The following is a 20,359-nucleotide window of genomic DNA, read 5'->3' on the forward strand; positions in this document are numbered from 1 at the left end:
TGTGGGGTTGCAGTGTCTATCTTTTAAATTGCTACATTAATGAAATTGAGCTTTCTCATTTTCTTGATTTCCATCCCCTCTTCCCTCTTCTTCTCCTCCCCTCTAATGAGTAAAGTTCTGAACAGGCGGAGAGGGATATTCAGCCTGATGGGAGCATGAGTGATAGGCCCAGCTTGGGGATGGAAGTACGGTAACTGGCTTCAGACCAGATTTAACGTAATCACGGAACCACAGGCATGGAAGAACCTTTTCTAGTCCCTTTCCTGCCCCAAGGCAGTATGAGTGAAATTTATGTCATCCTTGGCAAGTGGTTGTGCAGTTGGTTATTGATTATTTCTGCATTAGTATAGTATCTTGCACTTGCCTGTGTTGAGGAGTGCTCTTATTTTTTCCAGACCTCCGGCTTCTCACAGTTATGTCGAATTCTAGACCCATCTTCTAGCTTGCTTCCTTTCCAGCTAAGCCAAATAACTTCTGAATTTACATGTGCATGTGTTCTATCCTCTTATATAGGTCACTAGGGAAGACGTTGCATTTTCAGTTTTGTTCTTAGTCTGTAATATTTGCACTTGGCCACGCTGCTGCTTTCTGACAAGTGAATGTTTTATTTGAGTATAAAGTTAATTTTGTTGACAGGCTGGCTATCAAATCACTCAGCAAAGAGTTCCTATTGCGGTGAACGGAAGTCTGTCGTACAGTCTCTGCATAGACAACAAAATGAGCCAGATGGTGACCAAAACTGTGAGGATTAAACAAATTCAGTTGGAGCAAGACAGTGGAAAGAGTCTTCATGATGACACAAGGAGCCAGACTCTCGTTGACTTGAACAGGGCTGGTAGGCTTGGATTATTTTCCTATTTTTCTCCTCCTTTCTGTGTAAGATAAGTCTTTAAAGGTAAACGGGTGACAGGGAACAGATGAAAAATAAAAACAGCCTGATATCTCTCTCCTTGAAAATAAAAACTCATCAAAATGACCATTACACTTGAAGCAGGGGAATACTTGAATTTTTTAATGGGCAGTGGACCTTTCCCATTGCTGTGGGTTGGTGGCAATTGGCAATAGCAAGTTAGAAATCTGTTGGCTCCAGTTTGCTCAAAACTGTATGTCAGTCACATACAGCCACTCAGCTGTTTAAGCTCTTGCCACTGTATGCGTTGTTGTTAAAAAGAATAAAATACCACAGACCTAGTGAATTAAGTTTGTGTATAGAAGGAGCAGCTGTTGGAATTTGTCAGTACATGAGTCAGACATCTCATTGAATTATTAGCTTTGAAAAAATGTCGATTTTCTCTTTAAACTTCAAAATTGTAAACGGAACGAAACAAATTAGCACACAACACGGGCAGCAACCCAGATGGACAGACCTAACTGGGACACAGTGCTCTTGTGTCCATTGAAGTTAAGGGCTGTGGCTACTCATATTCTTTGAAAGCTGGATCCTGAAGCTAAAAACTAGACTACATCTGTTTGCAGTTCTGTCTGTTCCAAAATTAGTTTGAGATAAATAAATTTGAATCTGGAATCGGATTGGCTTTAAATGGGAGTTCTCCTAGAGAAAGGCAGAAGAGGAATGTGTCCTTCTGATCTGCATGTCATCAAAGGGTGGAGGATTGTCTGCGGTTTGTCTGTTCCTTTAAAAAAATAGGAGGAAAAGTTTTTATAGCAATCTGCACCTAGGTCCATAGTGACAGTTACTAAATAATATATGGGGGTTTATTTTTTTCAAAGAAAGCCCAAGTGCTTTCATGTGTTTAGCCAGTTGCACTCTAATATGCCAAGATCAAAAGCTATTGTTGAAAATCTCCTGTCTCTTTCCCTGATAGGAGTCGGCCTCATGGAGGTTGTCATGGAGCCTGATATGTGCTGTGGGGAAGAAGCAGCTGCAGCAGTCAGAGAGCTTCAGCTCGTTCTTCAAACACTGGGGAGCAGCCAGGCAGTCATGGCAGGTATAGAAGGGGGAAGGGCATGTTCCCTTGTCACCAGTAATTCTCTGCATTTGCAGGAGTTTTGCAGCTTCTGCTTATTTTGCTCTGTGGTTGCTTGTAACGCATAGCCTTTTCTAGCTGTTGTTTTTACAATCCTCAGAGCCTGTCCTAATGTCTGCTGTGCTTCAGGTGTCCTTATGGGCCTGCCTTCCTCTGCAGAGATTTCCAGTACTAGATTTTATGTTGCCTCTCACAATAATTTTACAGGATAAACCTCGACATGGTTGTCCCCAGGGTTCTTGTGGTGTTTCTCCCTGTCTGTCCTCATCTTGCTTGCCACAGTGCTGCAGCGCAGAAGATCTGTAGTAAGGATTAGTTGTAGAACGTGGAAGTTATGGGACAAAGTAGTGGGAGCTTGGATCATCTTGTAAGTTGTGCGTCAGGTCTCAGCTAGTCATAAAATGGATGTAGGCAGTAAACTTGTGCTGGTGTCATGGGTGAGATGGAGTGACATGGCAGGGCATAGCAGACGTGGGTGCTGGGGTTAATTTAAGAACCAACAAGACTGTGGCTTTTACCCTACTCGATTATTTTACGCACTCACTCTGTCTCTCCCTCCCCTCCAGCGTTACGTTCACTAGGTCTCAATTTCTCTTCCCACTAGGGAGATCACTGCCAGTCTGGGGAGGTGGGCCAGAAGATTGTGTTGGTTTGTGCTGTGCAGCAGGCTTTGCAGATACCGGTCTCAGTGTTAGAGGCCAAGGTCCCTAGGCATCCCTGGCATTTGTCTCCATGCATCTCTCTGATCTTCGGGCTCCTTCCCCACCTCCAGGATCTCTCCAGCCAAGATCACTACTGTCCTTCTGAGACCACATCCTCTTTTGGGAACCCCTGCTTTTGGTACCAGCTCTTCTTTCTGGAACACTAAGGCCCCAGTTTTCCCAATAGGTGATGTGCAGAAGCACAGCGTGTGATCAGCCTCCTAACTGGTGATTCTGTCTCATGTCTCTCTATTAATTGGAGGGTTCAGGTCATGCCATTTTTGCTCGGTCCTGATGTTATCAAAATTTACAACCAGCCCATGGTTACAGCTAGCAAATAGCAGGCTTCTGCTTGAGAGTTTAAAAGTGCAGTTTTGGGCATTCATCCCATCCACACATACACCCAATTATAAGCTACCTATGAGTGTTCACAATGTAAGCTATATTTTTGCCTGTGAGAGTTGGCCTCACTGTTCTGGTAACAAATTCAGTCCATAGTATAAGTGGATGCATCTCCTAGAGAACAGTCAGAGTGGTCCATGCATCACCCAATAAATGGGATCCAGTAAATGTTGGCTAGTGATGCAAATCTAATTCAATGTAGGGGGAAATAATAATTGCTAGATATTATGTATGTATCTGAATCTTTTCTCACACTAGTGTTACACGTGTCAAATGGGGCACAGTTGTTAATATTAAGCAGCCAGTTTGCACGCTTCTTCAAAGGCCTTTGTGGACATACATATATACCATCATCTATCACTACTGAATTTGGCCCTAAGATTGCCATTAGAATTGCACTATGATATTGTTTATCATAGTGCGATTTCTGATTTTAGAGGAGAATTCCAGTGTTGGGAATATTTTTTCTCCAGTGTAGTTGGTTTTAAAAGTATTTGGATTTTTTTTTTCAAGGTGGGTGTTTTTAGGGGCTTTCTGCTGTGGTTTTCCCTCATCATAATAACTTACTTTCAAATAAGGGCTTTACGTTCTCATATTTTACCTTCATTCTACTTGTGTGTTCAGTGAAGACAAGAGCCCAGTTTTATCAGGTATTATTTCACTAACAACAGACAGATGAAAAGATGATTTCAGTGCAAAGTGAAAGGGAAAGAAGCTGGGCTTAAAGTGGGCTTAAAGGAGAAAAAAGCTTTTTTAAGAACATTTGGGTCCTGGCTGTCCTTTCACTTATGCCTGGTTAACTTCATTGTCTTGTCACATTGACACCTACATCCAAGTAGAAGCAGGTCATGTCTCAAAATGAAGCAAGGGCAGAACAGGACTATTCCTCTTTTGGAACAAGTACTCATTTCACCCCAAAGAGGGAGCACATGCAAAACACTTCTCTTGAAAGAGATGTTGGGTCATTCCAGCACCTTTGTCCTTCATTTGCATGTCTGGCAAGACTCTATGAAAGACAGAGGAAATTAGTGTGCTATCATCCAGCCTACTTTTACAAAGTGTACCAAGACCTCTCTAGTCAATTTACATCTATTGACTGGAATGGATTCTGAAGCTGGTTTTACTTAATTCTTCACAGGTTTTACTCTGAGCTATTTTGCACTCTCTTTAATAATGCCACTATATCTAAACAGTAAGTGTTCGTTTCTTTTTATCTGTATTTGAAATAAAAAGAAAAAAAGAGGAAGGCTACAGATGTTCACTGTGCAATATGGGAAAAACTATGTTTCTTTTTTAATACAACCTCTCCTCTTTGTTTATTTCCACCAGCTGAATAACTGTGGCAAGCCTATTCTTCTCAGAAGGGATGTCTTTAGAGGAACAAAACTTAGAAAGATACAATTACGAGTTACTTGTGGTTGAGTCATTAAAGATGTCTAAGGACATTATTCCATTTTGGACAAAAAGTGCAGGATACTTTTACATGTAACTTTGTATTCTGTTTCAGTTTTTGGCAGCCAGCGAAATTTGGAGTGGGAGGGAGATTGCAGTTTCTTGAAGGAGAGGAAGAAAATTACAAAAAAATCCACCACTACTCACATTTTTGTCCTTGAGCAGTAAATTTCCAAGAACACCTTAGTAAATCTGTTCAACATAGCTGTAAGTTATTGTGTTCCATGCTAGGGTAGTATATATCCATCAAATTGTAATTCCAAAAGGTATTTTTATGCTGGTTTTAGAGGAATGGGAGCTCACAGTCCACCACTTTAAATTGCTTGTCTAATTCTGCCATTTGTTTAAGAGCTGTGAATCGGGAGCTTTTTTCACTGCATGGCTTAGAGGATCTGTGCTGCACTGCACCATGCAGTTTTCTCTGAGAGGAATTATCAGCAGTATTTTTTTTTCAAAAACTAGTATTCTCAGAAGATTTTGAATGATTGGAGGCAGAGTCTCAAGATGAAATCACAAACAGAATGCTATGATGAGGTGGTTGTTACTCCTCTCTGAACATATGGAAGTCTGCTATTAATGCTCTGCACATATCATGCAGTTTATTAATGCATGCCAAGGTTTTTACTCTAGTTTACAGGGCAGACTATTCTGTTGATGAAGTTTCCTTTTACAGAGGGTCAGCTGAGAGTGGATGCCAATGTTTCTGTGCATCGACCTGGAGAGCCGTACGGAGTGAGGACTGAAGTGAAGAATATCAATAGCATACGATTTCTGGCAAAAGCAGTAGGTGAATGTGGTTGCTTCATTACAGGAGCATTGTAGATATTTTATGTGGTCTGACATATTTCATTTTATGTGGTCTGACACTTCATTTCCTGAGTGCAGTAATTGGCCTTAAATGCCCTGACTGGTTTCATCTGGGTGTCCCATCCATGCACCTTGCCCATGGGACCAGAAGTCCCATTTTAGCTCAGGCTGGGGCCTTCAGACTTTGCCTGAGCTACATCACAGGTGTGCCAGTTTTCAGTCCTGTCTCCTGATGGACCTTGGACCTGTTCTTTAGTCTCGTTCCCAGTCTTGTTTCTGGACTTACCTCCTGCTGCTTCTGTTTGAACTCCCTGGATGGACCCTGGACCCAACTCATCCCCTCACCTTGACTGAGACTGTCAGTAGACCCTGTTAGTAGCACACGTCTCTGCCCGTGCTGTTCAGACTAGTGAGACTTAGTCAGTGAGGGCACTGCCTATGCTGCGGTCACCCTCACCTCCTGGCTTATCCCTCCTTGTGGACCAGCCCCTGACAGAGTAATTCTAAGTATGGGGTACTGTGGGGATAGCAGCCATGTTAGTCTGCAGTTTTCTTGCAGAGGTAACCCACTGCCTGCAAGAAGAATAAAGCAAATGATTCAATGCCTAGCATGCTTAATACTGAAGTATGTTAGCAGTAGCTTTGTGTCCTCCAATGTAGATGATTGCTTTCCATTGAGTACTGTAGATGGTGTGTATGAAGTTCAGATGCAGCTTGGGTATGAGCAAGAAAGGATGATTATTACATCTCCAAAAGAAAACTCAAGTGGGTGATTGGAAGGTCCCTAGGAATGTATGGCTTGGCTGCAGTGCCTGTGAGAAAATTTTTTCTATTTAAAGGGAATGAAAGAAGATGAGGAAAACATGCAGAGAAAGAAACAGTGCAAAGAAAGAAACAGAGACAGTGACTGATAATTCTGACTGTAACTACTGCTGTTGATTTCATTAAGGTTAAAACAACCAACTATTCCATTATTGCATAGCAGTGAAAAATGAAATAATGGAATGTACAGAAGCTAATAGTGCAACATAACGAGCTTACTCTTTTTTCTTTTGTTTCTGTCAGACTATGAAATACAGAGGCAAATTGAAGAACTTGAAAATGGAGGAATAATTCTGAATGAAACAAGAGCCTTTGATTCCAAGCTTGGGTGAGTTTTTATTTTGGAGGAGCGTCAGGAATAGCAGCTTTAGAGCACCACGGGTACTTAGTGACATGATCAGGAGAGGTAACATAGTATTGCTCAACTTCTGTCTTCTAAAGCTAATGTTCACAAGCATACTCTCCTCACAGGTAGTAATTTATTCTTACAGTTGAGGCTTCTTCACAACAGATTGTGTGCTACATCAAGCAGTGTCTGTGTGAAAATGACTGCCCTCTTACATACACACATTTTTTGAAGTGGCTTTAAGAAGCTCTCCTGATCTTCATGAGGCGAAGTTTTTGTTTTTTTTTGTTTTTAAACCTAATTCGGTGGTGTACCTCTTACCACATCTTACTTGTTCTGTTTTTATTTTAGGTGCACTGTACCAATGAGAGACAAAGAAGGAAAACAGGATTATAGGTATTTATTTATTTTTTTAATAAAGTTAACATTTCAAGAACTGAGAATTTATTTCATTTCTGAAGCGTAGTCAGTGCAACAAGCATGTAAAGTTAGTCAGCATAGTGGGTATGTATTGAAAGTTTACATTCCACTGGAAGGGAAGACACCTATCAAAATCAGTGCTAGTCTGAGCAGTTCAAATCTAGAACTGTCTCATCTCTGCTAAAACCCCTGGACCTTTCCCAAAAACTAAGCTGGAGTACCTTAGCTCAAAGAGAGTAAGTTGAAGGTGTACTTTGTGGCCGGTACAAGTGTATTGTTTAGAATGCCTGACATAAAACGTAAGAATATTCTGAGTTAAGCGTTGCTCCTGCTTTAAGTAAATACTGAGGGAAATGATTTTCAGATAGCAGGCCCCGCCTCTCCATGCTTAAATTCTGTGATCGTAGATCGCAATCGCTGTTTGAAAATCCTAACTCCTATTGAAAGGTGTCAGCATTCATAGGCAGGTTTCTACCTTAAAATCTTTGTAGACCTCATGAAGATGTTACCTGCTAAGTACTTCTTGCCTTCTGTCAGTGTGAGATGACAGCCATCAAACCATAAACAGCCACCCAAGAAGAATTAAGACGGAGGGTGAGGGGACAAGGCATGAGTCCTGTTGGGACACAGTGCTGCTGGGAACAAGTGCTGGGGCAATGCTGCAAAGCAGCAGCACAGCTGCTTAGAGCCCTAGCACAGGAGGCAATCACAGCGGTGTCTGGGTGGGATGGGGAAGAGAGATGCAGCTCTGCGATTGCTGATTGCTCTGGGCACCCTTTCTCCTGCTCTGTGCGTGCCTGCCTTCTCCCCTGCTTAGGGCCATCTTAGCGCTGAGCCTCCCAGTAGTTCCTTAGCTTTGCATCCCAGATACAATCTTCCTGTTACTCCCAGAGTTCACTTCCCAGCTGGAGAATTGTAGTTCTGCAGGAGAACTTTCAGAGCTTCTTAGCTTTGCCATATCTGTGTTCCTGTTAAATCTACATATATTCTACCACTGATCTTACTAGGGCAGAGCAAAGATTTTGAAAACATCCCACAAACTTTAAATTTAAATCTGCTTTTTAAATTATTGTTTGTAGAAATGCATCAGAAAAGGCAGTGATCATTTTGTGAATTCCTTATTATGGTAGGGTCTGGCATGAGGCTTATTTAACAAGACTAATTCGAACAAATGCAAAAGAAAATTCAGTAAAACCTGGGCAAAACTGGTGGGTTTAAGATATTTCAAATAAAGACCAGAAAGATTATTACTAGTACTAAGATTATGATCAGTATTAAACTGTTTTTTTCATTTTTTTTTTGTAACTTACTGTTGAACATTATACATTAAAATCTATGTTTAGGCAGATTTGAAGTAGAAATCATTATAGTAAATGTAGAGGGTGCCCAATGTCCTTTATTCTGGTACTTTTGAACCCCTCATTTGATCATGTAAGAGTGAGATTTCTGCTTCAATCGCAGTTGTTCGAATGGTTTGAATTGGCCTTCTCTTTAAGGGAGCCTTTTGTTCTGTGATGGCACCCTTCTGAGCACAGTAACTTTGCTTTTAGCACAGCATGAGATTTCATCAAGATTTTTGAAGTTAGTCTGGAAAAGGTTACAACCTGCCCAGATCACTTCTGGCAGTTGGCTGTCAATCTGGGTTTTTCCCTGCCAGTCCACTCTCATTTTTGTCCAGATCCACAATTCATGCTTGATGCCAAAAGGAGTGGGTTGTTTCCATATCTATTCTTACTGGGTTTATTGGGTTTTTTTGTTATTATCTTGGGTGCAGAAGTGCTTTAATTACCCCTCTTCTATCATCAACTCTTTGACGATCAGTGGCAAATACTCAAAGCAAAAAAACAGGCTTTCCAGCAGTTCCGGGGCTGATCTGTTGCTATTTAACAGTGATAAACTGTTAAAGTCATGAATTTTTAATATTTTGTTTAGTTGAAATAGTAATACAACTTCCAGGTAGGTATAAACTTGTGATATAAATTTTATTCCCTATTGTTTAGCTTCTGACTGAAAATAATTATAAAGGAGTTTTTCTTCATTTTTACTAGGTTCATGCCAGAGCCAAACCTTCCTCCATTGATTCTGTACGATGCGAAATCTTTGCCAGCTAATATGAACCATCAGCAAGTGGTAAATATTGATTGGATTCATGAGAGACTTCCTGACCTCCCCAGTGTGAAGCGAGCAAAGCTTGTTGAACAGTATGGGATTCTTCCTGAACACAGCTTCGCCTTATTGGTGAGTCTATTGATCAAGTGCTAAAATAAGCCTAGAAACGTCAAAGTTGCACTGTTTTTGAAAAGATTTACAAATGTCATATTAACCGGCTGTCAGTTCTCGTGGATGTTTTTTATTTGGAAATACGTCCAATGCGTACTTTGTACCTTGGAGTCATGCACATAGAATGTTGGGGAAAAGAAACCATGCACAGTGCACCTAGAAGTGTTTCTCATGCAAGGTGCAGTCGAATAACTATTATTTAATATTGATGTTCTCTGTCTACACATGGATGCACCCGTGACTGCAACAAATGTACAACTTCTACTGACAAACCCTTGTCTGCAAGTGCCTGCTCTTCTTGTCTTTGGGTCTGGTACAAGGCTGGGCACATTGTCAGTATTTAAAAACTTAATAGACGTGTTTTCCTGACTGCAGAAGCAAACCCCAAAGTTTAAATCTTTCAGCTTCACGTGCCTGTTGATCTAGCTTCCACATTATTTTGAAAAAAACCAGACTTATTCTTGGCTGTACAATGGCTGTGCAACATCAACTTTGACCGCACAATGCAGCTTACCAGGGATAGATTCAGAAGAGGGGATGAGAAAGAAAAGGATGTGACAAATACGGATATAAATAAGGAAGTGACAGCAAAATCTCATAACTTCCAAAATTATTCGAAAGGACTTTGAGCTTCTTAAATACAAAGTGCATTATCTCTGTTTGCCACTGGTAACGCTGTGTGGGGGTTAGTGTACCCACCCAAGATTAGACATTTCACATAGCCAGCTAAGCTAGGACAGTGTTGTGCTGTGGTTACCTCTGTGATTAGTGGAGACAGAAGGAAAAGGACTTCTTTAGAGTAAGATTCAGAGGGGAACCATAAGTACTTTAAATTGTGCTCTGGAGGAGTTCCTTTCCTTTGACTATAAATGGAGGGAGAGCAGTGCACATAACTACTTAATATCCCTCCTTTGTGTGTCTGTAATTTAATACACTTGTACAGAAGCTGGTTCTACTGAAAAAAATGGCTCTTTCTTCTGAAGAAAGCTGTTAGGAAAACTGCTTTTGTGGTGGTGTGCCATTTTAGTGAGTTGCAGATCTTTTTACTGTTTGGTGAGCAGGTGAGTCGTAAGTCTCTTCAAAGTCATGAGGCTGCAGCGATAGCATCAAGAGGTGTCAGTAGTTCTTACCTTTCTATTTCATTGTATAAGCTGCAAAATTTTGCAGCCAGTATTCCTGTCCATGCACGCGTTTTTTCACATCAACATATTTCTCACATATTAAAATAAACAGATGTCAAAAGGGTAGATAGGTCCTGAATCCTTTTTTCTGACTTTTTTTTCTTTTTCTCCCCCTCTGTGGTGGGTTGGCCCCAGCTGCTAACCACCACAGCTGCTTGCTCATTTCCCCTGCCAGTGGGACAGAGAAAAGAATAGGAAGAGCAAAAGTGAGAAGACTGATTCTTTGAGATAAAGACACTTAAATAAGTGAAGGAAAGAGGAAGGGAAAAACCCAAAAGTGATGCAAATGCAATCATGCACCACCTCCCACAAGTAGGCTGATGTGCAGCCAGTGTCAGACCAATGACAATGACTACCTCCCCCAAAATCTCCTTCCATTTTCCTTGTTGAGCCAAGCATTATATGGCATGGAATATCCCCTTGGTCGTTTTAGGTTAGCTGTCCATGTTGTGTCCCCACCCAACTTCGTGCCCACCCTTGCCCTACTCGCTGTTGGGGGCAGGGTGGGAAAAAGAGATAGTACTGCTCAGCAGTAGCCAAAACACCGGGGTGCTGTCAGCGCTGCTTTACTCACAAATCCAAAACACAGCAGCCTATGGGCTGCTCTTAAGGAAATAAACTCCACCCCAGCCAGACCCAGTACACCCACTCCTTTCACTTGGCATCAACCCACTTCTGGCGCGTTTCAGTTTTGCTAGTACTGATGGCTTCTGCTGTGTAGTTTCTGTCATCTCTGTCACCTAGCCCTATATATTTGCCTCATCAATTGCCCTTTCTTGCCAGCTGTTCTCTGAAATCCACTATTGCCTTTGCTTTTTCCCTTTTCACTTTTTTTCCTTTTTGCAACGTGTAAGACAATTAATGAGCTCCAAGCTGAAATTTGGGATCAGCTTGTAATAAGATAATGCATCCATTTGAATGCATCAAGCGAACTTGTTCTTCAGTGCGGGTCTTCTTTTATTGTGCATTAGAATGGCAGCATGTATACTCTCCATAAAAGTTGCTTGCCTGTTCACTGGGAGACTAGTTAACCTTAATTCATCTGAAAACGATATGTCTGTTGCTATGTTAAGCTTACATCAGAAGTTGCAGAAGATTGCTGATAGGGCCAGATGCACAGATCTAATGAGCATTCTTTCAGGTTAGAGCGCCCAGGAGTGCTCATTAAATAAATTGCAGTGGTAGAGGGATGACTCTAAAATGCAAAATCTCTGTTCTCTGCCAACTTGTTAGAGAAAACATTATGCAGCAAAGTTACAATAAAACACCACCATACTTCAGCATGCAACTTACTTTCCGAGCTTACTTCGTGAGCTTTATTCTCATATACAATAGCTACCTGTACGTACTGTAATACTGAGAATCTGAAACTCCTGCTTTGCCTAGTTACAAGATGTACTGAAAGGGAAGGAGAGTGTTACCTATTAATATCTTTATATCTGAAATTTCTTAAGTGTAAACTACTACATTTTTGACAGTTTTGTATAAATTGCAAAAATAAATGAAATTGCTGATTTTCTTCATGTAGAACTCTTCGTATTCATAAAGATACAATTCTTTGAGCCACGTAGACTCCATGGTATTTGAGTACTCAATTTCTGCATGCAATTTCTACTTTGCTGTGTAAACTGGTAGGCTGGCAAATACTTTGGTCAAGAAGGATCTCTGACAACTTTACCACTTAGAGTATTATAATAATTTTGTCTTGCTTCCTATTGAGTCAAAACCGTAAGATGAATAGGCATAGACATTAATGTGACGTTTTGTTTTCAAAAAGCATGCTGAAGTGCAGGGAGGTCCAGCCAAAAGATGGATCAGTTGTCACAGTACAGCATTAGAAAAAAACCACTGCCTTTCTCATCTGAATTCCAAGTCTTCCTGTACATTTACTGTTCCTCTGCTTACTCAGATAAAAGTGGCAGTTCCATTTGGGCTTTCCTTTATTGCTTTGGTGGAACAATTACACCAGTGAATCCTTCGAACAGTCAAAAGTGGGATGCTGTAGAAGTTGGTTTTGACCATTTTGTTTATGACAAGCCATCCTCATACATGTTGATGTGCAGGTGACTTTATGCTTACTTTTAGAAGTTAAATCATTTTATAAGAAGCTGTAGGAAAAAGCTTGAACTTTCTTTGTCTGCTCTGCTTGTCTGCTTTAATAGGCTAGATTTTCTGGTTTTCTCCCTGACAGTCTTGCACATTTTTGCAGCAGTTGTTACCTCACAGTTGGTTATTGTGGGAAATGTGATGGTGAAAATGGGAATAAGAAAGCAGAAAATGACATTTTATTTGTTAACATTGATGTATTTTTCTTCTTCAGTTCTTTGGGAAACATTATTGGTCTTTAAAAGCATAAGTTTGCATTACAGACCCAATGTCCCTAAAGATTGTACCCATGGTATTTTGTAAAATAATGTATTGTTTTAAACTTGCTTAAAAGCATCTGGAATCACTCCACCAGTAGTTTATTTGACATCTCAGTACTATTAAATGATCATTTTAAACCATGCTTAAGAAAGAAATTTGTGTCTGGTTGAAATATTGGTATGTCAGATTTCATGCCAGTGAGACCCTAATGAATAAATTACAGCATATTTGGTGTGTAATGGGAGCACCAAGTGGGCCTGGATCACAAACACAGTGCTGCAATTCCACGTTTCTGTTTTTCTTCTATGAAGATTAGACTGCGTTATTCAGAATTAAGGGAGAACAGTCAGTTAGCGTTCCTGTAAACCAGCACGTCAGAGCGTGCAGCGGTTTTCAGCTCACATCTGTCACAAGGGATGGTGGTGTGTGTGTTGGTAGTTGGAGTGAATTTGACATGAAAAAAGTTGACCAACATGCAGAACAAATTAAAGTCAAATTCAAGTAGTACAGTATCTAGAAATGGAAGCTAATCAAGTTATGCCTGCATTTTTCTAATATAGCAAGAAAATAAGGAAAACGTTTCATTTTTGTCAGTCGTTTTGGTGTTTTGACATTCTGCCTTATTCATTTCAGTCTTGCGTTGCTGGGTTTTCTTACTCTTTGGCTGCAGAAAATGACAGTAACTTTAAAAAACCTAAAACAAAATGCAAAGGAATTTTGGGGATTATGTCTATTTTTATGTGCACAAGCAGTGAGTATGGGGTTTGGTACCTGGTAGCATATGTAAGTCTGTCTCTCTGAGTATTCCTGGGCTTTTCTCCTCTTGCTACCTGGAAATCATCTGATTAAAACGTGAAGGCTGGGTATCTTTGTCCTTGATTGTCAGAGGTCTGGCAGCAGGGTCAGAGCTGTAGCTCCAGACAGCTGTTGGTATCCAGAGATCTGAATGTGCCCACTGCTAGAGATACCCTCTCTGGCCTATACATGATAGAAGTGTTGGACGTGCTGTGTCTGAGCTGTGTAGCCTCCGTTCAGACATGTGGCATCCGCAGACATTGTTTTTGTTTGCATAATGTTGTAGCTAGGCCTACTCTGCCTGGAGTGTTTGTAAAACCTTCTGCAGCATGTGTAAAGAAACCAGCATTTATACGTGCTCGCTTTTTCCTACCTAAATTGGACAGATGTTTTTGTGGAAGGGAACCCGCTGTTTAAATAATCAGTGTTTGTTTGTGCTAATGAATCCTGGGGTGAATTAGAAAGAGTACAGTATTTAGTAATGCATCATTTTAGTAATTCCACTTAACACACACACAGTTTTTAGTCAAGTTTACTGTACTTTGGTAATCATGTCATTCCCTTACTGTTTTTTTTTAAGCCAAATTTATTCCTCAGTCTCTTTAGCCTTAGATTTTACATTATTTGATTACAAAATAACTGCTAGTTAAATTTGTAAGAACACTGGGAAAGAAGGGAATTATGTCTGTATTAGAGAGATAAATAGGGGGAGTTACAAGATTTACCTTGGTTCACAAAAGACTTCAGTGGCTTTCCTAGGCTGAGAACTTGGTTTCTTTGCTCATGGTCTCAGGGTAAAGGGGACCGATCTGATTTTTATTCACACCAGTTTTACAGCACATCAACCATTGATCTAAGTATATTTTGTTCTGTTTCACAGAACAGAGAGCAGTAGTCTGCAGTCTTCTCAAAAGCCATACATCATTACCAATGAAAAATGTAGTATATAGAGCTGTTGGAAGTTTGTATTGTGAAAGTTTTGAGGAAGAAAGTGTAAAATTCTGTATTGCTATGGTGATAAATTGCCTTTAAAAACAAGGGCAAATGAGACTGCTTTGATGGGGTGTGTTTGAGTGGAAAAGTCAGGCTTTGGTTTAGTGTGTACCTGCACTCTTTTTGCTCAGAACTGTTCAGAGATCTGGCTGCAGTCAGTATGCACTTGGAAAATGTTTTTGCTGTGATGACAGTATACTTAGAATAGCTCCTTGGCTGTCTTGAAACTGTTACCTCTCACAACTTCTGGGAGCTGGCTTGTCCTATGCATTTATGCCATACACTGCAGAAGTCCAGTGGCACGCTGGGTTTGGATTCCTCCTTGAAAAGGTAGGAGCTGCCACTTAATATCTCTTCAGCCTTCAGCAGACCTAATGAGTTCTGTGCTGCAGTTAAAAGATCCATCAATGCCTTGGTGACAAACAGCACAGCATTCAACAGACTGTGCAGTATCTGTTCTTCTAAAAACAATCTCAGATTTCACTTAGGCTATAAATTGAATCCCCTACTGTCATACCTTCTGAGCATTTAGGGTGCTGTGGAAAAGCTCCTCTGAAAAAACTAGAAAAATAAAACCTTGCTTCTTACAGTGTGACCTTTTCCTATTATTGAAGGGTGAATGCAAGCTAAACTTATTCCTTCAATCCAAAATAAACAGAAGTGATTGCAAGATCAGGAGTGAAATATCTGTAAACAGTTTCAAGAAAAATCTCTTCTTGGTAAAAGGTAGCATGACAGTCTGTTAGATGGCAGCATTATGTTTTCTAGCATTATACATATTTAAAACACATGAGGAGATGAGAAAGCTTTTCCCCAAATGCTAATTTTAGGGAGGAGTTAAGGAAAGAAGATCACTCCTTTATTGGAAGTTCCATTGAAACAGACGGGCTGGCAGATAAGCTATATGTATGTACCTATTCTAGATGTAGCATAGTTTGTTTGCTGCTGTGTTAATAAAATTACTATAAAGTCTTGTGAGTTTACAATGAATTCACTAAACCAAGTTAACTTTAGGATTCAGTATTTATACTCCAAATGTAATTTTATAATTAAACATGTTTGCACTCTGCCATGTTTTTGATGCATTTAACTTTTCTTAAACAGAATGAAGACGGATTAACAGAATTCTTTGAAAATGTGGTAAAACAGACCCAGATGAAGCCAAAGAAAGTGGTCGGCTGGATTCTAAATTACCTGCTCAGTTATTTGAAACAGCATTCCCTCACAGTAAAGGAAAGGTCAGGCTTCTTGATGACTGCAGTGGTGAAACAAAAGTGATCCTTTGCTCATGAGTACATACCATGAATAGTATTGTGTCACTCCATTGCTCGCTTCTGCTTTAGTTACTGTTTGTGAAGTTTGTTACGCTAGGCAGTGCTACGTAGGCCTTCATGCCGTTATGCTGGATGAAGTTAACCAAATACCTTGCAGAGAAGAGGACCATGTAGTTTAGTAGTCAGAGTCTTCCTTCTTTGGAATTTGACAATGGTAAGGCATAATCAGGCAGTCAATACCAAAGCTGAATATAGTGTGCCATGAGGAAAAATACTAGCTTGTCGTGCTAAACTGTGTTATCTTTAGGCAAGCAATAGTAGCCTAGATATATTACTCCACTTTATTCTCTGAGGTAACTTCTGCCCCCTTTTTCCCTAGCCCAGTCAGTTCTTTTCTCCTGGCTGACCTTCTAAACCTTCTAGAAAAGAAAGAAATTTCTTCTACAGCAGCAAAGCAGGTAAGTACCTTTTTGATTTTACTGCACTTTGAATCTGTGGCTGTTTACTCCATTCGTGTAGCAATTTTATAATCAGTGTGTACCAGTACGTCGGTTGCTTTATGAGTTTTATGAGACTGAAAATTCAAATTGCACATCTTCTAACTGCTATTAAATTTCCAAGCCTTTCATCACATATGTTATTTAGAAAGTCCACAAGACATAATTTAAAATAGTTATAAAGAGCAATTCTTTTATTTTTCATTAAAGGAAAATATTGAGAGTGTTGAGGAAGGATAAATTTTGTATCTACTATATAGATATAATAGATGAAAATGCCTCATGTGTGTATAATTTCACAGATACATCTGCATATTCAGTGTTAGAAGAGGGCACAAGCCAAATAGTAGATTTAAACAGTGTGAACTGAAGCTAGTTAAATAAATCTTGCTTCTGAACAGACTGGACACTAGATCTCAATTTCACAGTTCGAGTCAGACCTGAGTGAAAGGTCAGTGGGAGCTAGTCCATGACTGCAGTGAAGCTGAGAGTATCAGTTAGTAGGTACTAAGGGACAGTAAGGTCTATGTGCCCAAGCATTAGCATGTGGAAAAGGATATAATTCTCGAGTGTAGTCACAAAACAAGTTCTGCTTTGGTGTACCCCTGAGTCAAAAGTGGAGAGGTCTGGCCTTGCTTTTATCCTTGCTTCTTTGAGCAAGTGCTATCGTGGACCTCTCAAGCAAGTACTGGCGGTAAAGCTAGTTTCTCCCTCTTTTTAAATATCATCTTGCTTAGGACAGTCTGAAAAATCAGCTCTTGATGATTTGTATCTGAAATTGTGAACTGCTTATGATGGGTACGGTGACTGCTGTGTCTATAGACAAAATTTGGAGGTTTTTTGTGATAAGGAATAATCTGTCATTCACCTTGAATTGTTGCCGTCTCATTTATGTGGAATGCATTGTACTTTTCAGATTAATTATTATCCTCTAGATAAGTACATAGATGACTTTGCTTCTTTTCAGGTGTTCATCAGTGAAACTCTTAATGAAGATACTTAACTTGCCTTGTCTGCTTCCAAGCTTTTAAACACTCTGAAATACACAGGGCAGGTTTCCATCTTTCTAGCACGTTATTGATTTAATCCAAGTACAACTTTGGAATAGTTATTGAAGTCAGTTGCACTTTTTTTTTGCATGATTTTAAACCAAGTGTAACTGTTGCAAATGTGGCTCCTTTACCCTACTCAGAGACAGTTAAACTTCCTGTTTGTTGTTTTCTTTTTTGGAGATGCTTGTGGTTCTTAATTTAGTCAGTCTTGTTGCTGGTCTTGCTTCTCCAGATAGCCAGCTGCATATGACAGGCGTCAGAAATAAGGCTTCAAGTGCCTGACTTCAGGCATGTGCATTGGAAATTTTGGATTGGAAAGTAAAAGCTTGAAAAGGAGAGAAAGTATTAATAGGAAAAGCATTCGAATGCAGAGCGGTTCTGTGCCTGCAGGGTCTATGGCCACACCCATCAGTTTGGTGTCTGTGTTTGAAAGGGGAGCTTCAGAACTCCAGTCTTAACTCTCGGCTTCCTTGTGGACGTAAAGACAGGGTACTAATGCTCTTCTACTGGAGCCTCTTGCCTTGTGATATATTTGTGTGCCAGCACTTCTGACAGGTTATGAAATGTCAAGAATTTCAGAGATGCTTTTCTTGTTTAATTACCAACTCCTTGTAATGTGCATGTTGTCCTCTGTGTTCTGAAATTGGACACAGAGAAATAACAGTACTGTTTGCCATCACTGAGCAATGCTATCAAACTGCAGGCAACCTTGCCACATTTAGAAAAGTATTTTGGTTGCCTGGATGTTGGAAGAATAACAAATGTTTATAACAATTCTCAGCAGTAGGCCAGAGATTACTGGATGGCCTGAGGGCAGAAAGGGCTATATATACACAACAGCAGATGAATTGCGCACTTGGGGTGGGAGAGAATGAAACTGCAGCGGTAGAGACAGATCCAACAAGAACGGATGGAAGTGTTCAGTGGGGTGAGCGCGCAGACATGCATACACATACGTGTTCACTGCAGGAAGCTGTTAACAGCTAAATTTTTTTAAGAGGTTTTGCGTCTCGGTCTCTGCTGTATAAGGCACTAAAACACAGGCAGATGAAAGCTCTGAGCGCGATTATAGACACAGAACATGTATAGTAGGATGCATATGCCAAGGAAAGGGCACTGTCTGCTACCTAATTACCACGTTAGGTAATTACAGAGCTCGCCCAACTTGCCAATCAAATATAGCATCCTACTGCAGAGGTCTCCGAAGCAGTTTCAGACCAGCGTGCCTCGTGCGAAGGGTAGCAGCTTCCAGCTCTGCCGGCGTGCAGGGCTGTGGGGTGAGCGTGTCTGGAGCAGGGGACCTGCACAGACAGGTGCTGTGGCCCCACCCCAGAGGCGCCATTTGAAGCCCACAGTGGGGGATTGCCTGAGTGCTGCTCAACTAGGGCTGAAACCAGTTCTGGTGGGGAGTTATGCCCAAGACTGGGCCCTGCCTCGCCCCTGGTTTGCAGGGCTGGCAGCGATGTGCACCTCTGGCATAAGGGGGCCAGCCTTGTAGTTAGGGCCTGTGGGGGGAGGCTGGTTCCTGGGCCAGGGAGGCAGAAAACTTTGCCCCTGCTGTCCGAGAGCCCTGCTGAAGCAACTCCGCTGTGGACACCCCTTGTCATGCGTTCAGTGGGGATCTGTAGCAGGCTATGGAGCAGAGCAGACCCCCAGGTCTTGTTTGCTTCTGCGGTGCACTAGGTCACCCACATAGGAATAACTCAACAGACCACACTTGGCAACCCCTACTTTGAAGCAGATAGCAGCGAAATGAGTACAGTACACAAACCTAAACAGAACCATCTGCTTTGACAATTACGGCTATACCATCTGGAGGACTGGACCCAGCCTGCCCCTCACTTTTGTCAGAGGTTGAGGGACAACTGCCAGACATGGAGGCTTCCATCCCTGGAAAGGAGAGATGCCCACAGGACTGACTGAGTGGTACTGCCTGCTGCTTCCCTCCCACCCTTGGCAGCAGATCACTGCAGATAGGGTTTCCAGTTGGAGCGTTCTCAGGCACGGCAGTCAGCTGGCACGTTCACCAGTTGCAAAATGTTTGATATGATGCCCGTGGCAGCCAGACATGTAAGTCCTGATTAATTCATCTTGACCAATGGTTTGCTGCTATGCTTTTGTAGGTAGAGACCACAGAACATCATTAAAATATAATCACGCTCAGGCAAGAATCAATAGTAGAAACTACTGAGATTTCAGTAATGGAAATGAGGCCTGAGATTCTCATTTTGGCTCTGGAGACTTCATAATTTGATCCTCCTGTTCTGGTGCAGGCAGTTTGTGTAAATGAGTTGAAATCATTTTTTAAACTGCTTTCTTTAGATTCGTACTCCTTGCCAAGTGGAGAAACACATTTTTAAAAGTGCATCTTTGACAGGTCTTGGCCACATCTCTTTCTGCTTTCCTACATACCTGTAAACAAGCAAGGGCCTTGATAACATTGTTGCTCTACTAGCTAAGTGGAGATGCTTGTTACCAAGTAGAAAAGTACACATGATGCAGATGTCACGGGCAAAATGTGGTGCCTTCAAGGTTTCGAACGGGCAAGCTTTTCTCAGTGCCAGGAGATGTTTGGCATAGGAATAGAAGGGAATCAGAGCTGGAGCTCTGACTGTCAAGCTGTCCTGCCCCTGATCTAAGTCAGCCTGATGTATGAGTTGCTCCTGGGTAACTCTGCCGTGGTTGGCTGCATAGATTTTGTTTGCTGCAGATTTTCCCTTCCTGCAGCCCAAAGGCATCCTGCTTGAATACATACCGTCCTAAAATCACATCTGCCTTTTTCCAGGAGAGCAGTGTGGCTTATTCAGTGTCCAGCACTTCAGACCTGCCGGGGGTATTTTTGCTATGGGCTGTGCTGTGCAAAGAGGACAAGGCTCCTTCCAAGGGGTGATGTGCTATCCCAGTGCCCCGGGAGGCCTTGAGGACAGAAAGCTTCCTGCCTGGGCCCTCAGGGTGGGAGCGGGAGGGGGCTGCCTGGGGTGA

At 41.3% G+C, this 20,359-nt stretch overlaps 1 protein-coding gene across 1 annotated transcript in view; it reads left to right on the forward strand.

Moving 5' to 3' along the window:
* GATB (glutamyl-tRNA amidotransferase subunit B) overlaps window positions 1-20,359 on the forward strand; it is a 43,947-nt gene that overhangs the window by 18,775 nt on the left and 4,813 nt on the right. Inside the window, exons 4-11 of the mRNA XM_068403124.1 lie at window positions 637-835; window positions 1,827-1,949; window positions 5,217-5,330; window positions 6,416-6,500; window positions 6,870-6,914; window positions 8,987-9,176; window positions 15,659-15,792; window positions 16,208-16,286. Of these exons, the coding sequence (XP_068259225.1) occupies window positions 637-835; window positions 1,827-1,949; window positions 5,217-5,330; window positions 6,416-6,500; window positions 6,870-6,914; window positions 8,987-9,176; window positions 15,659-15,792; window positions 16,208-16,286 (969 nt within the window). The remainder of the gene's footprint in view (window positions 1-636; window positions 836-1,826; window positions 1,950-5,216; window positions 5,331-6,415; window positions 6,501-6,869; window positions 6,915-8,986; window positions 9,177-15,658; window positions 15,793-16,207; window positions 16,287-20,359) is intronic.

Source organism: Nyctibius grandis, chromosome 6 (assembly GCF_013368605.1).
Source record: "Nyctibius grandis isolate bNycGra1 chromosome 6, bNycGra1.pri, whole genome shotgun sequence".
NCBI classification, from domain to species: Eukaryota; Metazoa; Chordata; class Aves; order Nyctibiiformes; family Nyctibiidae; genus Nyctibius; species Nyctibius grandis.